This window comes from Nothobranchius furzeri, chromosome 1 (assembly GCF_043380555.1).
Source record: "Nothobranchius furzeri strain GRZ-AD chromosome 1, NfurGRZ-RIMD1, whole genome shotgun sequence".
NCBI lineage: Eukaryota > Metazoa > Chordata > Actinopteri > Cyprinodontiformes > Nothobranchiidae > Nothobranchius > Nothobranchius furzeri.
The window spans coordinates 62696535-62716421 of NC_091741.1; the positions used below are offsets into that span (position 1 = coordinate 62696535).

The window sequence follows — 19887 nt, forward strand, 5'->3', positions numbered from 1 at the left end:
TGGTGCATTTAGTGCCAACCACAGCTCAAGGTGTGTCAAAACACCTGAGTCCATAGATGTGAGAACAATTTGTCCATAGGAGTTCCCAATAGTTTACCTGTCCTCCAAGACCCATGGAAGACATGCAGAAGATCCAAATTCCAAACATCCAGAGGTCCTGCCAGAGTATGGGGACCCCAGGAAGACCAGCCACCCCCAACCCCAGCAGAATACTCCCACCTCTGCTTTTGATCAACTTCCAAACTACATAAGACAGACATCCAGAAAGAGTTTGAGCTCCCAGAGATCCCCCTTTCTTTGTTGATGGAAGTAGAAGTATTCCTGCCAGTTGAGAAGATGCCGAGGTCCACCATACTGCCAGGGCCAGGCACTGCCAAATGCATGTGCCCATACCATCAGCAGCATACACAAGCCAGCTCCCTTGGTCCAACCCAGACCTCCATTCGGGAATGATCCATACCAGGACCCAAGTCACCTCAGACCCACCCAAGATAGACACAGCTATCAGGCAGCGACCTGTGGCTACCAGCACAGACCCCTGAGGCCCTGCACATGGCCACTATCCCCTATACCCACCAAAGTGCCACCTAGGCCTGAGCTGCAGCCCTCCAGCGCTGCCTACCCCCCAAGGAAACCCCCCCACCCCCCCAACCCCCGCCCCCACCCCAACCATAATGCCCTGCAAGACAAAATCTGTAGCCTAATTGCGTTAGCTGTATCTGGTTTGCCAGCTGCATCTGCTGGTCAACAAGAGCCTGTCTCAATGAAAACCTTACAGCACTCTTCTCAGATTCCACCCCCTGGTCCTCTCCTCCATCTTTGTTCTCTTCATCTTCCTCACCATCAGTTTCATCCTACAGACAAACAGCTTATGCTTTCTCACGACTCTCCCACCTACCTTGTGGTCACTTGTCTCCTTCAAATTACAACATCTAAGATGTTGTCTACCTTTGTGCTCCTCAAAAGTCACCCTATATTCATGCCTCTTCTACAAGAAAGTAGTTACAACATCCAATTAGTTTCTTCTTTGATAAGTCTAACATCCTCTGTCCATCTCCTTGGGAACTTTTTCCTGAATACTTAACCTGTTTGTTACTTTTTAATCACATAAATTCCCTTAACCAACATCTCCATTAACCCTCTGGAGGAAGGCGTTGCAGATTTGCAACGTTAAAACCTACCTACCTGGTTACTCCACATACGTATTTCATGAGCATTTTTTTACTCAAAAGTACCCCTGAAGGACTCAGTTGTTTGTCCTTTTATCAAAACTTATTTTGAGCCTGAGAGGGTTAAATTGTGCACCAGTTATCACTCTTACGTCTCTAGGGAAACGCTGCTTCAAATCATCTAGCTCACTTCCTCTAACTTCTCTTCTAGCTTACATCCTACCTGTGGGGCATAACTACTAACAAGTTCATCATTATTCCTTGAACTTCAAGCTCCTGATTCATCTGTTTATCTGACCTCTTTTCACTTACAGAATGTTCATAGCAAACTCATCCTTCAGGATACCTCCGACTCATTTCTCTGTCCATCTACAGTATGGTAGAACAACTTAAACCCTTCTCCTAAGCTTCTAGCCTTGCAACCTTTCCACCTGGCTGCTGACCGAATAGTACATCCATCTTCCTTGTCTGCATCAGGTCCATCAGCTCTCTAGATCAGGGATTCCCAAAGTGTGGTGCGCGCACCCCTGGGGGTGCGCAAGCTGCCGCTAGGGGGTGCGCGAGGTGAAAAGTGTAATGGCTGCGGAGCTCAGAGAAGTCTGTCATGTGTCACCATTATTGTAGAAACTCATTTGTGGGTGGGCCAAAGAAAAAGTAAGTGGGCACAGTAAATGTAATTGAAAACAAGTATATTTTTGCGCGCGCGTGTCCTCCACATGTGCCCTAGCTTCATAATAACAATGCGCCGAGCTTCAGCACTCTGGCCTGCGCACGCCGATATGTTCCGTATTTGATCATTTTTAACGGTGTTGGAGGAATCTGAAGGTGGTGAGTCATTCTGGCAGATTGTAATTAACACCCTGTCTCATGCAGGTGTTCTGACATTGTAAACCTCACACACAGGACATTGTGGATGCAACAAAATAACAAGAAATGATTCCCATTCAGGCTATTAACAGCGCGCTGAAGAGCTGAAGTTCAGAGTGCGTCTGTCAGAGGTCAGACGCGTTCCGGCTGAACCACGGCTCACGGGTGCACAAGTGAGCACATCTGGATTGGGCAGAAGGAATTTTACAACATTGGTTTAAATAGCGCGAGACGCGGTGACTTGAGCAGCTGTGCCGCGCGCGCGTGCGCGCACACACACACACAGATTCAATAAGCACACACGCTGCTTTAACTCCGGCGCGCCGTCAGACTGAAGGCAGAAATGAACGCTGCCTCCACCACGATAAAAACTTTTAAGAGGTTATTTTTCATTCAAGGTCAAATTAAGATATTAGCTTCTGGGATGAGTCGGGTCCGCACCAGCCAGTGACTCCTCATGAACCTGACCACATCTCATGTTACTGCAGCATGTGTTATTCCAGTCCGCATGACAGCGGATCACAAATTCAGCCACACCATAAAACAGCAATAAGTCGGTCTGAGGTAAAAGTGAACATCATGGCTATATCTTGTCCCCTACAGACATTTGATTACGCACAAGTAGGTGATCAGGTCAGGTTTACGCAGAGCAGAAGGAAGGAGAGCGCTCTGGCCGCACAGGTTAAACGTTCCTACTTTAAGAAAGCGTTAAATTGCATTGTTTATGTGCTACCTGGGCACTCTAAATATTTATTTAAAATGAAATCAAAGGAAAATGTAATGATATCGAATGCTTATTAATTACTATTTAAAAAATGAAAGTGATGGGGAATTTTTTTAACCCTCTCTGTTTAGCTTGACATCTGATATATATATATATATATAGAGAGAGAGAGAGAGAGAGAGAGAGAGAGAGAGAGAGAGAGAGAGAGAGAGAGAGAGAGAGCCGTGCCCCGATGTGGGGGCTGGGGGGTGGGGTGGGTGCGTCGACATGGTCGGGACATAGAAGGGGGTGCGCGGCTAAATAAGTTTGGGAACCACTGCTCTAGATCATACTGCCAACATTTAAAGTCTCCACTTTCAGCTCCACAGTCTTGCCTTTCCTCTCCACTCTCTGCCTATAAACATACCTTTCTCCTCTTATCTGTTGACCAACAGTAGTCCTATTTCCAGCAGCAGCCTGTAGGTCAACATTATAGGAGATGATCATTGACCTTGGAAATTGGTTGCGGGAGGGGAACTGCAAATGTCAATTGTTGTATACTTGGGGAGGGGGGCTGGGATGCTCCATGCTCCTCCCCCTATCCACACTGAGGTGACATGCGCTGCTTATCGTGGCTGCAAGAACTGAAGTGGGGATAGTCCCAACCCACCACCCCACCTAGTGGACACTTATGTTGTGTGATGTCTGAAGTCTGTTGCATTTCTCTCTGAGGTGTTTTTTTTTGCAGAGCAAAACTGCCCTCCTGGTGGAGGGTAACTCTGAAGTGCATTTTTTTCCCCTCCACCTGAACCAATCCTCATGTAACCCTCTTATCTCTATTAAGGTAGCGCGACTCAGGGTTGCGAATGACCGCAGTCACCAATTCTTGTCATGTGTCTTGCCCATGTATGTCTGATCTCTGAATTGTGTGTACTGAAACTCAAATTTCCCTCTGGGAATAATAAAGTATCTTTGAATTGAATTGATTTGATTGAATATGGGATTGTCATGGTCTGTGTCTGCATATCCCCTCATGTGTCTCCTTGTGTCCTCCATTCGTTCTCTAGGTGCTCCTTTTGTGTCCTAGCGCCCTCATGTGTCATGTCTGCATCTTCCTCATGTGTCTTCTGGTTTTCCCCATTTGCCCCTAGATCTCCAGCCCTCTGGGTCTCTCAAGTCATTTCCTTTAGTTACAGCCTTTCATGATTTAGTATGTTTTTTTTCCCATCAGTGTTTATTATTTTTCTCCCCCCTCCCTTTGAATTGTAGTTATGTTTCCTGCTCTTTTGTATTAGGTTTTATTCTTAGGTCAAGTTAGTTTCTCCCCGATTGGTCATTGCCTTCACCTGGTCCTCCTCCCACACCCCACACACCTGCAGCTCATCTCCCTCTCATCCTCCCTGTGTATTTAAGCCCTGTCTTGTCTCAGTGTCTTGTCGGTCCATTGTTTGTATTCTGTCTGCGTTTGTTCGTGCTCTTTATGAGCTTTTTGTCTCGTCCCCAGACTTTGTGCTCTAGCTGAGCTTCTGTTTCAAAGTCTTTGGTCTTTGTGCTCTTTGAGAGCTTTGGGTGTCCTGTGCTCCAGGTCTTTGGACTCTAGGCTCATTGCCTTGGATTTATTTTTGTTCATTCTCTAATAAAAGGATTTTTTCCTTATATCTACTCCTGCCTTCTGTCCTCCTGGGTATCTGCATATTTGGGTCCTAAACATCCCCGAAACTTGACAGGGATCTATGGGGCCATTTTAATCTGTGAAGCACTTTGAGTTGCTTTTTTTTTTTGTAGGAAAAGTGCTATATAAATAAAGTTGATTTAATTTGATTTGATTGTTAAACAAGGCCTTCATCATTCTGGTATGGAATCCATGTTTGTGATTCACATATTTTTATTTGGCTTGGGATTTATGCTGGATGTCCTTCCTGACACAACCCTCTGTGTTTATCCAAATTTGGGTCACACCAAAAGGAGTCACTGGCTCGCGACCTCTCATGGTTGCATTGTAGAAAAGAGGAATGTAAACATGAAATTTAATTAAAGTTCATCCAAAATGTTGAAAAAATATAAGTTTTTACAAAAACAACAGAGGAGATATTTCAGCATCTAAATATGTATAATATAATATAATATAATATAACATAATATAATATAATATAATATCATATGTCATATCATATATCATTCATACTGCGATCCACACTGGACTGATTGATAATACTGGTTATTTAACCCCCTAATAACCAAATTTTGCAATTTGCCTTCAATTGGTCAAAACCTGTATAAAAATGAATAAATAAATAAAAGCTAAAGAAACACTTAAAGAAAAGCAGTCTATACAAAAAATGTATTTCTCAACTCATCACATTTACATTCTTGCATTTTTCTAAAAGAATATTGTCCTACTGGACAAAAGTTGAGTTAAAGACCACATCAGGAAGTCAGTAACAACAAGAGTAGAGTGTTTAGTGTGGAAATATATTGCTGATGTTCTGTTTTTAATATGACAATTGAACAAATATATCAAAACTAAACAGCACTAAGATCAGTTATTTGTATAAAACAAGATGGGAAGAGCAACAAAGCAGCACGCTTGATTCTTTTATCAGTGATAGAATATAATCATGGTCATTCTAAAAACACACAAAATAATGAAAGCCACCTACAATACCATGGTGTTATTTTTCTTTGGAATCCATCTCAGTACTGTTGAGCGCAAAACAGCAAAATCATTTGGGCTGTGCTGTAAAAATAACAACTGAGGCAACATGGTCTTCCAAAAATGAGTTGAACAAACTAAAAAGGAAAGATTTTAAGAAATAGTAAAAATTCTAAATTAAAAAGTGGCACATTTTCATTTCTCAAGAAGTTTAAGTTTAATCAGAGCTGTGACTCTGGGGGTGGACACAGTTGGCACCTAGGATTTAAATAAATGCTTTTGAACAAAGATAAGGAGATGTGAGAGAGAGTAGGAACGGAGAGATGTAAAGCACAAGCGGCATGGCAACACATAGAAAGAGGAAGAAAAGAGTTACCCATATGTAGCCGCCGTTTCACCCGCTTGTCCACATCAGCTACTGACGTGGCATTGAACTCAGAGCTCTCAATTGCAGCCTCATCTTTCTCTAAAACAAAAGTGACAAGGGGACAAACAGTGAGCAGCAGGTTAATGAGAAGCCCAAATGACCAGACCTTCAGCCCCACTTGGCGTTTGAGCAAAAAGAAAAAGAAAAAAATATATATCAAAGCCAAGATGCAAGAAGCGATAAAAAAGTGCCAAAATCCCAGTTAGAGTGTTAATTCCCAAACAATTACAAAATCTCTGCAGCAAGAACAAAATAAAATAAATGAAACTGATAAGTAGCTTAGTGTCTAGCTTACAAAATCAAGCAGGTAGGCAGCGAAAAAATAGATTTTTCAGGACTTAAAACATGGAAAGAATTCCTAAAAAAAATGATAGGAGTGTGGTATTTAAGGGAAGGAACGGGACTGGGGTTTGGGAGTCTGATGGTTGCTGTTGCCAGTGTAGTTTATGTTTTCCATATCAAACAGCCAAATGAAAGAAAAAAGATAAAGAAAGAAGAAGAATCAAGGTCTGACATTTCTGAGAGAAACTTCTGTGAATGTGGGCAACGAGACAAGCAAAGAACATTAGGCGGTGATGACAAAAGAAAGAAAACAGGGTGGTGCATGAGAGGGCAATTAGCATGAAGAAGGTGCTCAGAAATCTACAAAAACGATTAGAAGACTAAGAAGGAATAAAGAAAACAGATGAACAAGAAAAGCACGTTTGAAGTCCCGTCGTGGCTCACAATGGAGGGGTGTACATGAGGGCAAGAGGGCGTGTAAAATGGGATTTAAAGGAACAGTGTGAGAGGGACATGCAAGGAGATTAGGAAATTTTAAAAAAGAAGAGTGGGTTGTCTGGGGCAGTGCTGGTTGCCTGTTTGTCTATGGAACACATTACAATTGGCTTTAACAGTCAACGCTGGACAAACTGCATTCCCAAAAGCGGAGTAGCAGCGGTGAATGGCAAGAGTAGAAATCAAAGCAGGTTGCAGCTAAAGTGGCGTACATGTCCTGCACTGGTGGTTTGGAGATGGGGCTGGAAGAAGGAGCTAGCCTTTCACCCAACCTGAATCATTAGGGCCTGAATGAGCATCTCTCTACGAATGAATGAATGCCGTTTGCTGCAATGGGAAAGGCCTTTGATGTTTCATGGAGTCGGCGGAGAGCGGGAAGATACGGGCACAATTAATATCCCTTCCATTACCCCGGCGCCACCTTGCTACCTTTTCTCTTCTGTGTGATGGACAAAGTGAAGGACTCTCTGAAGCACACTCAGGGATGAATGGAGTCTTTCTGGTGCTCAGCTCACTGGGTGAAATGTGGTTGTGTGAGTGTGTAATTGTTGAATCAAAAGCTTGTGCATACCAGCTTTTGAATGTCTGCTTGCTTGAGTGTGTGAAAAAAATGTGTCAGAGTGGGATTCTGTGTGTGTGTGTGTGTGTGTGTGTGTGTGTGTGTGTGTGTGTGTGTGTGTGTGTGTGTGTGTGTGTGTGTGTGTGTGTGTGTGTGTGTGTGTGTGTGTGTGTGTGTGTGTGTGTGTGTGTGTGTGTGTGTGTTGCGTTTTATAAGACTGATTTGAGAAGTACTAGAAAGGAAACAGTCCTTGCAAGTCACTTCTAAACAGCCTATAGGACTACAGGTTTGTTGGAGGCCCAGGGAGAGGGCTGGTTCTCTATATGAAGGAGGAAGTGGGGGAAGAGTTAAACCACTCTACGCTAGTGCAGCTAGGAGGAGAATGGTAAAACATTGGAACAAAACACCAACAATCAAATTATATCTCAAATTAGTTGAAAAGTGAAAAACAAATGCAGTTCAGGCTCTCCGTTGCAGCTGGTTAACAAGATAAGCAGCGATTGGATGGATTAGTGAAAGAAGAAACCAAGTGGATGACGTGGCAAATTTCAGTGGGCACATGCAGTAGGAATGATAGTTTATGAAAGTGAAAATAGGAAGGACGGTGCAAGTCCTTGCCTCTTTCTTTAATTTCTGCTGCAACAGCAGGCGCCAATGGATGGAGCAATGGCTTGGAAATCATTTTGGAGTCGGTGGGGTTTTGGTTGTAGGCTTTATCTAAGATCAGGCTGCAATTGAGACGTCCGTTTAGCCACAGCTTAATACAAGGTTTTCCACCCCCCACTCCCACCTCAAGCATCCCCACCCCACCAGCCCATCCCAGAGGTACTCTTTCTCCAAGGACTAATCCTTATTTCCATTTGATTTGGGTTCGCATGGATGCTCAGACAAGACAGGCAATCAGATACTATCACCAGAAATCAGGAGGGAGGAAGAAGGAGCAGAAGGACAGCAGCTGTAAAGAAAGGGTAAAAGAGGGTTGGTGGTTAAAGGTGGACCAGAGATCAGAGGGAACACTGGGACCACAAACAGAAAGGGTTTGTTTTTCTTTTTTCTTTCATCAAAATACAACAAGACAGACAGCAAATGGTGTAAAAATACACGAAACAAAACAAAAATATGGCTAGAAGAGGTTTCCCACTATCTTGACTTCCACGGTGCAGTTTTTCCACAATGAAGGGTTCCACATCTTCAAAGTAGCTGAAAAGAAACGGGTTAGGGGGTAAAACCTGGACCTGCACAGCCATTGGCTGAGCTGAAGGACGAGGGACAGAGGAGAGACTAAAACAAAGAAGGTGCTGTCAGTGTTCAAACAGGAGTCCTGGCACATTACATACATTTTTTTTGTTTATTAAGGTTTTCACCACAGAGTTATGCAATATCTATCTATCTATCTATCTATCTATCTATCATCTATCTATCTTCTTTCTTTCTTTCTATCTATCTATCTATCTATCTGTCCATCCGTCTGTATTTATTTATTGGGGGACGGGTTTCAATCTCTTAACCTTTTTAAATCTTATCAGCCAATCTGAAGTTCCTTACTCTGCAAGTTATGAAACTTCTGGTGCACCCAGGGTTTTCTTAATCCTTCAGCTAAAATGACTAATTAGTATCAGTAAAGTTAGGATACACTGTTGGTAATCACAGAAATGTTCTAAAGCAGTCTGCTGTAGACGTTCGTCTATCTGAGGAAAAAGAAAACATTTTTAATTTGCCCATGGGGTCTGAATGGACCTACATCCAGTCAATAGCTGTCATCCTAAAACAGCTAAAGTCTCAAAGAAATGTTTCTTGTTTATGAGAATAAATCCTGACAGACTGTTATAGCACGTCAGCTTTCCTTTATACTTTTATTTCAGCTGAAAGATGAATTTCCAGCCAAACCCAACCCATGGGTGTACAGGAAGTATTGGCTAATGCTAATGATGATGATTGGACAAAGGACACATACACTTCCATGTAAATAATTGTGTAATGTAAAATGTCTGCCTAAACCACAATGAAAGAGTTGGAGGTTGGGGCTGTTTTAAGACTTAGGACCTGGGCACACTCTAACTAGCCTTTAGCATATCAGTCCTCTGAACAGAGGCTAATATGTCTAACACAGAAATGCACTTCAGAAGGGCCAGAGTATACCTTAGACATGCAACTTCTTTTCTTAGTACACAGATGAAAACAAATCACATAAATCTACTTTCATTTGGAATGAGATCTTCTATTGGAATTAAGAGTTTGCTCTGCTGTCCCTGAGCACAAAAATGCACAGTTATTAAAAAACATGCTGTCAAACACAGAGTATTAACAAAGAGATGCAGTCTTTTCACAATAAATGGATGTTTTCACTCACCAAAAGTTTAGTTATATTGTATCAACAAACCAAACTTCAAATGTTGACAAACAACTTTCCATAATGCTAAAAAAATGTCAATAAAATGTATGCTAAAATGGACACATTTAGATTTATGCTTTACATATTAAAATATGTCAGAAAAATTATCTCCGAAAAATAATTTTAATCACATTTTTACTCCTATCAGAAGACTCAAACTTTATCATCCTGACAAATAAAATGATTTCAGTTTATTCAGACTCATTTCTTTTTGACAAACAAAAAACAAAAGTTAATGACAGACTTTAAATGTAAAGCTCTGAACACATTTACACTTAAAACCGAAACAGCTACTACCTTACATCAGCAGGGGGGAGGAGATAAAATACATTATTTTTGAAATCCTTTACTGATTAAAAGATGCAAGCTGATATAGAATATCCTTTGCATGAGAGCCAGAATGCTGATGAATGATTATGTCATCATTTAGATCAACTTCCTGCTCTTTGTTTACTCTGTTGTGTGGATTGATATAACAGCGTTTTATAATTGATAAAAGTCTGCTATCCAGGTTAAGGCTGCTTTGTGAAACAATGCATCAGGACCACTCAGAATAACAATAAAATAAAATAAGTTGAGAATAAAGTCAAAATTATGAAGTCTAATTGAAATTTCCCAAGGAAGCATATACAGTACCTATGTGGTCCTGAACCCAAACCCGTTTCTGTCCTCCATTCATTTTATTTTAACCAGAGGTTGTGGGCAATCCTTTAAAACTACAAAATTCAATTCTAAACCAGGTGAGGTCTGATGTGAGGTCCTAACTGCTGTTGCATCCACAGCAGAACGTTTGTCAATCCTTCACAATAAAAGTCCTAAATTTGCACAGTTCATCTGAAGCCTATAAAAATCTTTGTTTTATTGTTTTCCATCTGAACTCCAAGGAATTTACTAGATGACTTATGGGTGTCTTAGATTGTTGTTTTTAGTTTTTGAATTCCTGTTTTGATCTCAAAATAACTACTTTATCCTCCTAATTTTCTCTTCTGAGTGGCTCTGATGCACCATAGCAGCTTTGCCTCGATTTGTTTTACAGACTCTTTAGTCTTGGAACCAATGTCATTTTATATCCTGGACAGCTAAGAACTGAATTTTGTCTGTTATTTTTGACTAAATGAATAAAGGAGGAGACGTTTTCAAGAACATTTTATGTAGTTTCTGTTTCCTTCTTCCTGTTATGTGTTCAGTATCTAAGTCTCCAAATCCAGGAGAATAAGCTTCACTTCTGGGGAAGCGAGAAGATCGTTTCTTTGCCAAGTCACTACTTTAAAATGTGTGTGCGCATAATTTGTGAGGGTATTACGGCTGTCACTTACCAATGCAGGTCTTGCTGTCCGAGTGCAGGGCATACTTTTGGTGGCAGCCACAAACCGGCCCTGTGTCTGTGTCGTCACATGTGTGCTGGCAACCACCATTCCCATAGTTACATGTCACTAAAGACAGGACAAAATCAAGGTTTACTAATTCTTTGAATGACATTTTTGGGAAATAAATTAGAAAAATTAATTAGATATGTTTTTACTTAATTAAAAATAACTATTATTTATCCATGGAAATGGTAAGGACAGAAAGTCTGACCTAGTCGACTCAATCAGGAACGTGTGTAAAAGATTTGAGTTTTGCACTAAGACCAATGAAAAGATAAGAGGTATAGAGAAAAGCAAATAAATGGAAAAACTGTACAAAGAGAAAGAGTTTACTCAATTCAATACAGCTTTATTTGTCCTTCTGTCACTCAAACATTTCTCATTTCTGTGAATTTCTTTTTATTCTCATGCTTCTTCCACTTGTGATGAGAAATGATGTAGCCACAGCAGCAAGGAGCAGGCAATGCAGGTGAAGTGTCATCCCCAACGACACCATGACTGAGACAAACTGAGCACGATCCTCCAGCACTTTTGTGTGTTTATTTTCATATATTTGTAAGACACTTTTGTTCAGTGTAGGCATATAAGGAATTGCACAAAGAGAGTGTGGTGGAGGGAAGGGAAGTCCAAATAACAAAAAATATAAAATAAAAAAGACTTAAAGCATAAAACAACTAAGTAAATAAAGGAAGATTTAAAGAAATTGTTGAAATAATACAATTATATTAAAAATGTATAATATGGGGAAAGTTTAAAAAAGGGAACATGGGATGAATTCCAACTAGAAGGGGATCACACTCCTGAGCCTCCATGGCAGGGTCCATTCAGGAATTCTGGAGAGGCTGGTCCATCAGATAGTTGAACCTCAGGCTCAGGAGTAGCAATGTGGTTTTCGTTGTGGCCATGGAACACTGGACCAGCTCTATACCCTTAGGCAGGTTCTGGAGGGTGCATGGGAGCTGGCCCAACCAGTCTATGTGTGGTTTGTGGATTTGGAGAAGGCGTTCGAAGGTGTACCTACAAGGGCCCTATGGGGGGTACTCTGGGAGTGTGATATGGGATGTTAGGTCCATGTATGATTGGTGCCAGACCTTGGTCTGCATTGATGGCAGTAATTTGGGCTCATTCTGATGAGAGCTAGGCTCCACCAACAACCAACCTTGCCCCTTCTGGATACCTTGTCGGCCTCGGTTTTATGGATTAAGACCCCGGGTCTGCCCCTGACTCCTACCTTCTGCCTACTCCTTGTTGGATTATTATTGCTACCTCTCTGGTTTTGACCCTGCATCTTCTCAACGTTACTTATTCTCTGCTTATGAATTCACATGGTAGGATTTTTAAAGAATTTATTTGTAAATCAGGGTGGAAAATAAGTATTTGGTCAATAACAAAAATTCAACTCAATACTTTGTAACATAACCTTTGTTGGCAATAACAGAGGTCAAACGATTACTATAGGTCTTTACCAGATTTGCACACACAGTAGCTGGTATTTTGGCCCATTCCTCCATGCAGATCTTCTCGAGAGCAGTGATGTTTTGGGGCTGTCACCGATCAACACGGACTTTCAACTCCCTCCACAGATTTTCTACGGGGTTGAGGTCTGGAGACTGGCTAGGCCACTCCAGGACTTTCAAATGCTTCTTACGGAGCCACTCCTTTGTTGCCCGGGCGGTGTGTTTGGGATCATTGTCGTGTTGGAAGACCCAGCCACGTTTCATCTTCAAAGCTCTCACTGATGGAAGGAGGTTTTGGCTCAGAATCTCACGATACATGGCCCCATTCATTCTGTCAACACGGATCAGTCGTCCTGTCCCCTTAGCAGAAAAACAGCCCCAAAGCATGATGTTCCCACACCCATGCTTCACAGTAGGTATGGTGTTCTTGGGATGCAACTCAGTATTCTTCTTCCTCCAAACACGACAAGTTGAATTTATACCAAAAAGTTCTACTTTGGTTTCATACACATGACATTCTCCCAATCTTCTGCTGTATCATCCATGTGCTCTCTGGCAAACGTCAGACGGGCCTGGACATGCACTGGCTTCAGCAGCGGAACACGTCTGGCACTGCAGGATTTGATTCCCTGCCGCTGTAGTGTGTTACTCATGGTGACCTTTGTTACTGTGGTCCCAGCTCTCTGCAGGTCATTTACCAGGTCCCCCCGTGTGGTTCTGGGATTCTTGCTCACCGTTCTCATGATCATTTTGACCCCACGGGATGAGATCTTGCGTGGAGCCCCAGATCGAGGGAAATTATCAGTGGTCTTGTATGTCTTCCATTTTCTGATAATTGCTCCCACAGTTGATTTTTTCACACCAAGCTGCTTGCCTATTGTAGATTCACTCTTCCCAGTCTGGTGCAGGTCTACAATTCTTTTCCTGGTGTCCTTCGAAAGCTCTTTGGTCTTGGCCATACTGGAGTTTGGAGTCTGACTGTTTGAGGCTGTGGACAGATGTCTTTTATACAGATAATGAGTTCAAACAGGTGCCATTAATACAGGTAACGAGTGGAGGACAGAAAAGCTTCTTAAAGAAGACGTTACAGGTCTGTGAGAGCCAGAGATTTTCCTTGTTTGAAGTGATCAAATACTTATTTTCCACCCTGATTTACAAATAAATTCTTTAAAAATCCTGCCATGTGAATTCATGGATTTTTTTTCACATTCTGTCTCTCACAGTTGTATACCTATGATGTAAATTACTGACCTCTGTCATCATTTTAAGTGGGAGATCTTGCACAATCGGTGGCTGACTAAATACTTTTTTGCCCCACTGTAGGGTGAGAATCTCGGTCATCTGGGAGGGGCCAGTTAAGGTGGTTCGAGCATTTGGTTAGAATGCCTCCTGGATGTCTCCTTGGTGAGGTTTTCTGAGCACGTCCAACCAGGAGGAAACCCAAGGAAGATCCAGGACTATGTGTGTCATGCTGACCTGGCAGAGGTGACGCTGTCAACTGTCTCCTCCTCATACTGACTCTGCTGCTCAGTGACTGCACATGAGCTCTGCATGCAATTTTCACACTGGCCAGAGGGGGCTTGTGAACTCTGGTGTGTGCTCCTCCAGATGAGCCAAATCAGGCAGTCAAGAGCTCACCACCAGTGGCTTTTTAATGCATGCATCAGTCATTCAACCATTGTGTGACAAAACTGAGATGGCAAGCAAACAGTTCAGCTGTGAGGAGGACCTTGATCTTGACAGGCTGTCGGTAAGCTCTTGGGGTGATTCACATGGACTTGTTTCTGAGCCAAGTTTTGTGGCAAACAAATGTGTTGGGAGGAAGTTTATGTTTTTCTTTAAGTTGATCAGAATTTGTTTAGTTAAAAAATATTTGGGTTTCCATCCCAATTTATGGAAATTTAATATTTAAAAATGGTAACCCAAGATTATCTGTTTAAATCCTGAAATTAGTGAATGTATTTAGTTAAAATGTAAATAAAATTATTAAAAAACCTTAATTAAAATGTTTAAAAAACACAGGTTAAGTACTGAAAATATAACTGTGAAAGTAAAAATTTATAAGGTAGTAAAATCTGAGAAAAAAATAACTTCTTGTTTAATTTAAAGACTAGAATATGTGTAATCTTCTTTGTGCAATTACCCACTTCTGGGATTAGCAACTAACATGGTTAAAGTATACTTTTACTTAGAACTTAAGTACTTACCTTCTATTTAAATTACAGATGTTGGTTGAAATGCTTTTTAGTTTGTGTTACCTGTAAAATGCATTTAGTTTGTTTTCTGTGTGATCTTTAAAAAGTTCTATTTTTGTATTTAAAGGTTTTCACCTGATACTGATGCTGACTTATGATGATCCTGAAACTGGTCAAATAAAGACATATCTGAGTGAAGCCAAAGTCTAGTCTTTTCAGGTGTAGACGCCTCACAGAAAGAAAAAACACTTGACAATGTGTCTCGGCTGGCAAGGGAAAACCTTTAATTGTCTGAGATTTTGAATTTGGGATTCTCATAAGCCAGTGGTTCCCAAACTTATTTAGCCGCGCACCCCCTTCTATGTCCCGACCATGTTGACGCACCCCCCAGCCCCCACATCAGGGCATGGCTATATATATATATATATATATATATATATATATATATATATATATGTATATATATATATATAAAATCAGACGTCAAGCTAAACAGACAGGGTTAAAAAATATGATCGACCTTTTTCCCCATCACTTTCATTTTTTAAATGGTAATTAATAAACATTCGATACCATTACAATTTCCTTTGATTTAATTTTAAATAAATATTTAGAGTGCCCAGGTAGCACATAAACAATGCAAATTAACGTTTTTTTTTTTTTAAGTAGGAACGTTTCTCCTTCCTTCTGCTCTGCGTAAACCTGAGCTGGTCACCTACTTGTGCGTAATCAAATGTCTATAGGGGAAAAGGGAAAAGATATAGCCATAAGGTCACTTTTGCCTCAGACCGACTTATTGCTGTTTTATGGTGTGGCTGAATCTGCGATCCGCCGCCACGCAGACTGGAATAACAAATGCAGACCCGGCGCCAGAGGACTTCACCTGGAGGGGCAGTAGGTTTTTCTGGGGGGGCCCAGTAAACCGTGTTTTTATCAACCCCTTTGCATGTTTATAATCTGTCTGGTGGACGTTACATACATAAACTTCCGGGTCAAATCGGCCGTTTGCGTCACCAACTTGTTCTACATAAATAACTGAAAAGCTAAGATTCTTCATTGTTTAATTCCGATAATGTATGCCAATTAAAGATGCAATCAAAACTTAAGACAATGTAACCAATTTTACTGAACCCCATAAACTCTGTGATCAGATGTTTGGAGCATTTTGCCTTGTGCATGTGCCACAGTTATAACTGGTTGACTTGTCTGCTCATTGTCTCCTTCTCTCTTCACCACAGGAAATGGGTTTATTGATAAACATATTGATAAAATCCCTAACATAATCCAACAAGTCACCCCATACAGTAGTCCTCTCTTTGGACGCATAACAAGCTTTTGATCAAATAGAATGGGACTACATGTTTGCTGCTCTTAGTAAATTCGGTTTTGGAGACAGATTCAGGACTGTTGCGAAGCACGGCCTAAATCATGTGTGGTCACTAACAACAAGTCCCCCCCATTCCTGCTACACCGAGGCACATGTGAAGGATGCTGCCTGTGGCCCATGCTTTTTGCTTTAGCCCTTGAGCCCTTAGCCATCGCTATTAGGAACAACCCTGAAATCGCTGGATTTAGTTACAGTGAATCTGAGTTTATTATCAGTTTATACACGGACGATATCGTTCTGACCTTGCACGATGCTACACAGGTCTATCTCACCTCCTCTTGAGGTAATTAGAGAATTTGGACAACACTCCTGCTTTACCATAAATTGGGAGAAGAGTGCACTAATGCCCCTGTCCGATGGCCTAGACGAAAACTTTCTTCAAAACCTGCCACTTAAAATTACAAATGAGCATTTTGAATACTTGGGTATCACTGTCCCCAGAAATCCTAAACTTATTTTTAAACTTAACTTTACAGAGATGTTGAAGGAGCTTACAAATAAAATTGATAAATGGAAATGACTTCCCATCTCTTTAATTGGCTGAGTAAATATAGTTAAAATGGTTATCTTCCCTAAATGTATTTACTTATTTCAAAATCTGCCAATCTATCTCACTGCATCATACTTCTAATTAGTAGACTCTATTCTTATTTCATTCGTTTGGGCCAATAAAACCCCTCGATTATCCAAAGCACATCTCCACAAACCCGCTACAGAAGGGGGACTTGGCTTGCCTATAATTAGACATTACTACTGGGCTTGCAATGCCAGGGCTTGGGTCTTTTGGTGCCACCATGGTGGTGATGATGAACCAGCTCCCCGATGGCCAGCAATTGAACAGCATACCTGCAGGTCGCTTTCCGGCGCGTCGCTAATGGCATTGGCATTTAGTAATCAGGACATTCCTTCCAATTTAGTCAAACATGACTTCATGTTGCGTAATTCCATTTGAATCTTGAAACAATTAAAAAAAATACATCTCCCTGACGTTTCTGTTTATGTTCCTATTTGCCATAAACCATTTGGATTTAAACCAGCCATTTTAGATCCAGTGTTGAGACAATGGGCTGGCAGGGGTTTAATTACAGTTAGAGATCTTTACATAAACAAGCAATTTGCATCTTTTGCTCAATTACAAACTAAGTTCAATCTTCCACCAGGCCATTTCTTTAGGTACCTACAAATAAGACACTTCGTAAGCCAATCAGTAACGCAATTTGACAAACTGCCTTCACAACACAATTTTTACGAACTTCTGGGAAAACATCCAGCCTCCAAGCACCTGATCACTCAATTTGTTAGTCTTTTTCCCAGACCTACTTCATCAACTCATATTAAAGATGCCTGGATGGCAGATGCTGGCACAGAGATTACCGCCGATTTATGGGATAGAGCCTTAGCTGGGATAAAAGCAACAACGGTGAATACTAGACTCCAGCTGATACAATTTAAAGTTATTCACCACTTGCATTTCTCAAAAACTAGGATAAACAGAATTGTTCCTTCTATCTCACCTGTCTGCGATAAATGTAACGTGAGCAACGGCACATTAAGCCACTTAATTTTTTTCTGTCCAAAACTTCAATCTTTCTGGTCGGAGATTTTTAATTTATTTACTATAGTATACAAGAAGAACTTGAGCCCAGATGTCCTCACTGTGGTACTAGGTTGCTCGAACCAAATATTACTGTGTGACAAGTACATACAACAAGCCATTATGTTCGGCATGATTATAGGCAAGAGAGTCATTCTGAGGGAATGGAAAGCTATCACTCCACCATGTTACAACAAATGGCTGAATGATTTAATGCCATGTCTATACTTGGAAGAGATTCGGTATAAGTTATCTGACAGACACGAAAAGTTCAAAAAAATATGGGGACCTCTTTTGGATCACATAAAGAAGAAGCCGACTCGATCTGGAACGTAAAGGCTTAAGAGCTGAACTTGCTTGCACTGTTCAGGCAACAAAGAAGACTGTAGCCTCTACCTATCTAGACACTATGGGAAACTTAGTGCACCGGCGCTGTTCGTGTCTCCTTGTTTTCATTTTTGTATCTGATGTTGTTTATTATTTTTAATTTCCCCGTATTTTTGTTGTTCTTTTGTTGTTCTTTGTTTGTATACAGTGTAACAAATGCAAAATTGGCTAAGTAAAATAATTAAAAGAAAAGATGCTCTTCTATAAAATTCTATTAATCCTAACAGTTTCATAACCTTTTATTGGTCGACTAAGCTTACACAGATAACCAACCAATGCACACTACTATCCCACAGAATGTAAACTAACATCACCTGTGCTATTTCGATATTCGTATTGGATGATCTGATCTCGGGGCTGTGGTCTTTGTGCGACTGTTTACTGAGAGCGTGTTGCTCATATCAACAAATGCTGATGGGCTGGCTCCAAGAAGAATCACTCAAGAGGAATTGGCCTACTGAACTTGTCAATATTCAACTTAAGACATAGATATTTCCAACAAAATCTTCTTAGTAACTGTTCAGACTTCATACATTATTCCCACTGATTATTTAGTCAAACAAAGAGCTCCACAGCGACAGCCAGTTAGCCTTTACACGTTTGTGGTTAGAAAATTAAAATAAGTAAATAAAACACAGATAAGTTGAATTTTTTCCTGATGGGCTAAGGAGGGTGAACGCTATACAATTAAGTCAATTTTCCCTTTGCTGTAAAGTAAAAAAAAAAGACATGACAAGGAAACAAACAGCTTTCTTGACTGTGAATCCAAGCTTTTGATAGCAAACTAATGCAGAAGCATCTCTTAGAGCAGGGCTATTCAATTCCAGGCCTTGAGGGCCAGTATCTAGCACATTTTAATTTTAACCCTGCTGATTTCAATCAGCTGGTGATTAACAGGCCTGATGAGCTGCTGCACAGTTGACTCAACAGCTGAATCTAGTATGTCGGACCAGAGAAACCACTAAAACGTGCTGGATACCGGCCCTCAAGGCCCAATCTTGAATAGCCCTGTCTAAAGCCGGGCGTACACTGTGCGACTTTTTCACTCGCAGCGTTCAGCTTCAGCTCAAACTGTACGACTTCCTCGCAGAGCTGATCTCACGAGTCGTGTGCTCACACTGTACGACCCAGTTCTCGCATGCGACCTGACTGCTCACACTGTACGTCTGGTAGCAACACGTCGGCCCTAAATATATGCTAAAAATAGCAGTTTTTACTCAACACGTCAGACTTTTTTTGTCTTGTCTTGCCTGTTGTCCTTCGGGAGTGCTGCAGGAGGACACACAGGGATTTATGGGGGTTGGATGAGGAAAACCAAATAAAGAAAGTAAATCTGTGTTTTGTGATCAGTTTAATTTGACATGAACACGACAAACACGCTTTCTTGACAATCTTTGTGAGTAAAAAAAACATGTAGAAACAAAAACGAACAGCGTGTGTTATTAGGGAAATAGCGAGCGACCGGCGTTGATGCAGGATTGCGCGTGCATGCGCCGTGAGCGGTTCTGATACTTTTTTGGATCGTAGCTGCTCGCAGCTGCTCGCAGCGCCGCTTCAACAGTGCGATACCCTCACGAGGGACGAGCGAAATATTAAACACACCAGACAGTAGCGGTTTTAGGCACGGGCAGACAGGGCAGTTGCCCGGGGCGGCATTTTTTCATGACACAAAAGGGGCGCACAAGCGCGGAGTAAAAAAAAAAAAAAAAGGAAATCTGCGCCGCACCGAGGTTTTCTATTATCTGTCATATGACAGTGTCTGGATTGGAAACAGCGAGTTGGCGCCCCCTGCAGCTGCAGGCGCTCCTACTGACTGAGAACGTTCACGTGCACCGTGTGTGTATGAAGAACAGGAAGGGGAGGGGTGCGGCGGGGGAATTCACCTCTGCGTCTTTCCCAAATGAAATGAGCGTGCAGGGGCTGAATCAACTGTATTAACATGGCTAAAGTCAA

General features: G+C 41.4%; 1 protein-coding gene across 3 annotated transcripts in view; it reads right to left on the reverse strand.

The window, feature by feature from the left end:
• Nucleotides 1–19887, reverse strand: part of scube1 (signal peptide, CUB domain, EGF-like 1) — a 187911-nt gene that overhangs the window by 77622 nt on the left and 90402 nt on the right. For 2 of the 3 annotated variants that reach the window (XM_015953650.3, XM_054739470.2), the window contains exons 6-7: nucleotides 10864–10980; nucleotides 5769–5858 (exon numbers count right to left, since the gene is read on the reverse strand). In XM_015953650.3, coding sequence (XP_015809136.1) covers nucleotides 5769–5858; nucleotides 10864–10980 — 207 coding nt within the window. The remainder of the gene's footprint in view (nucleotides 1–5768; nucleotides 5859–10863; nucleotides 10981–19887) is intronic. The other variant, XM_054739471.2, reaches the window with a different exon arrangement.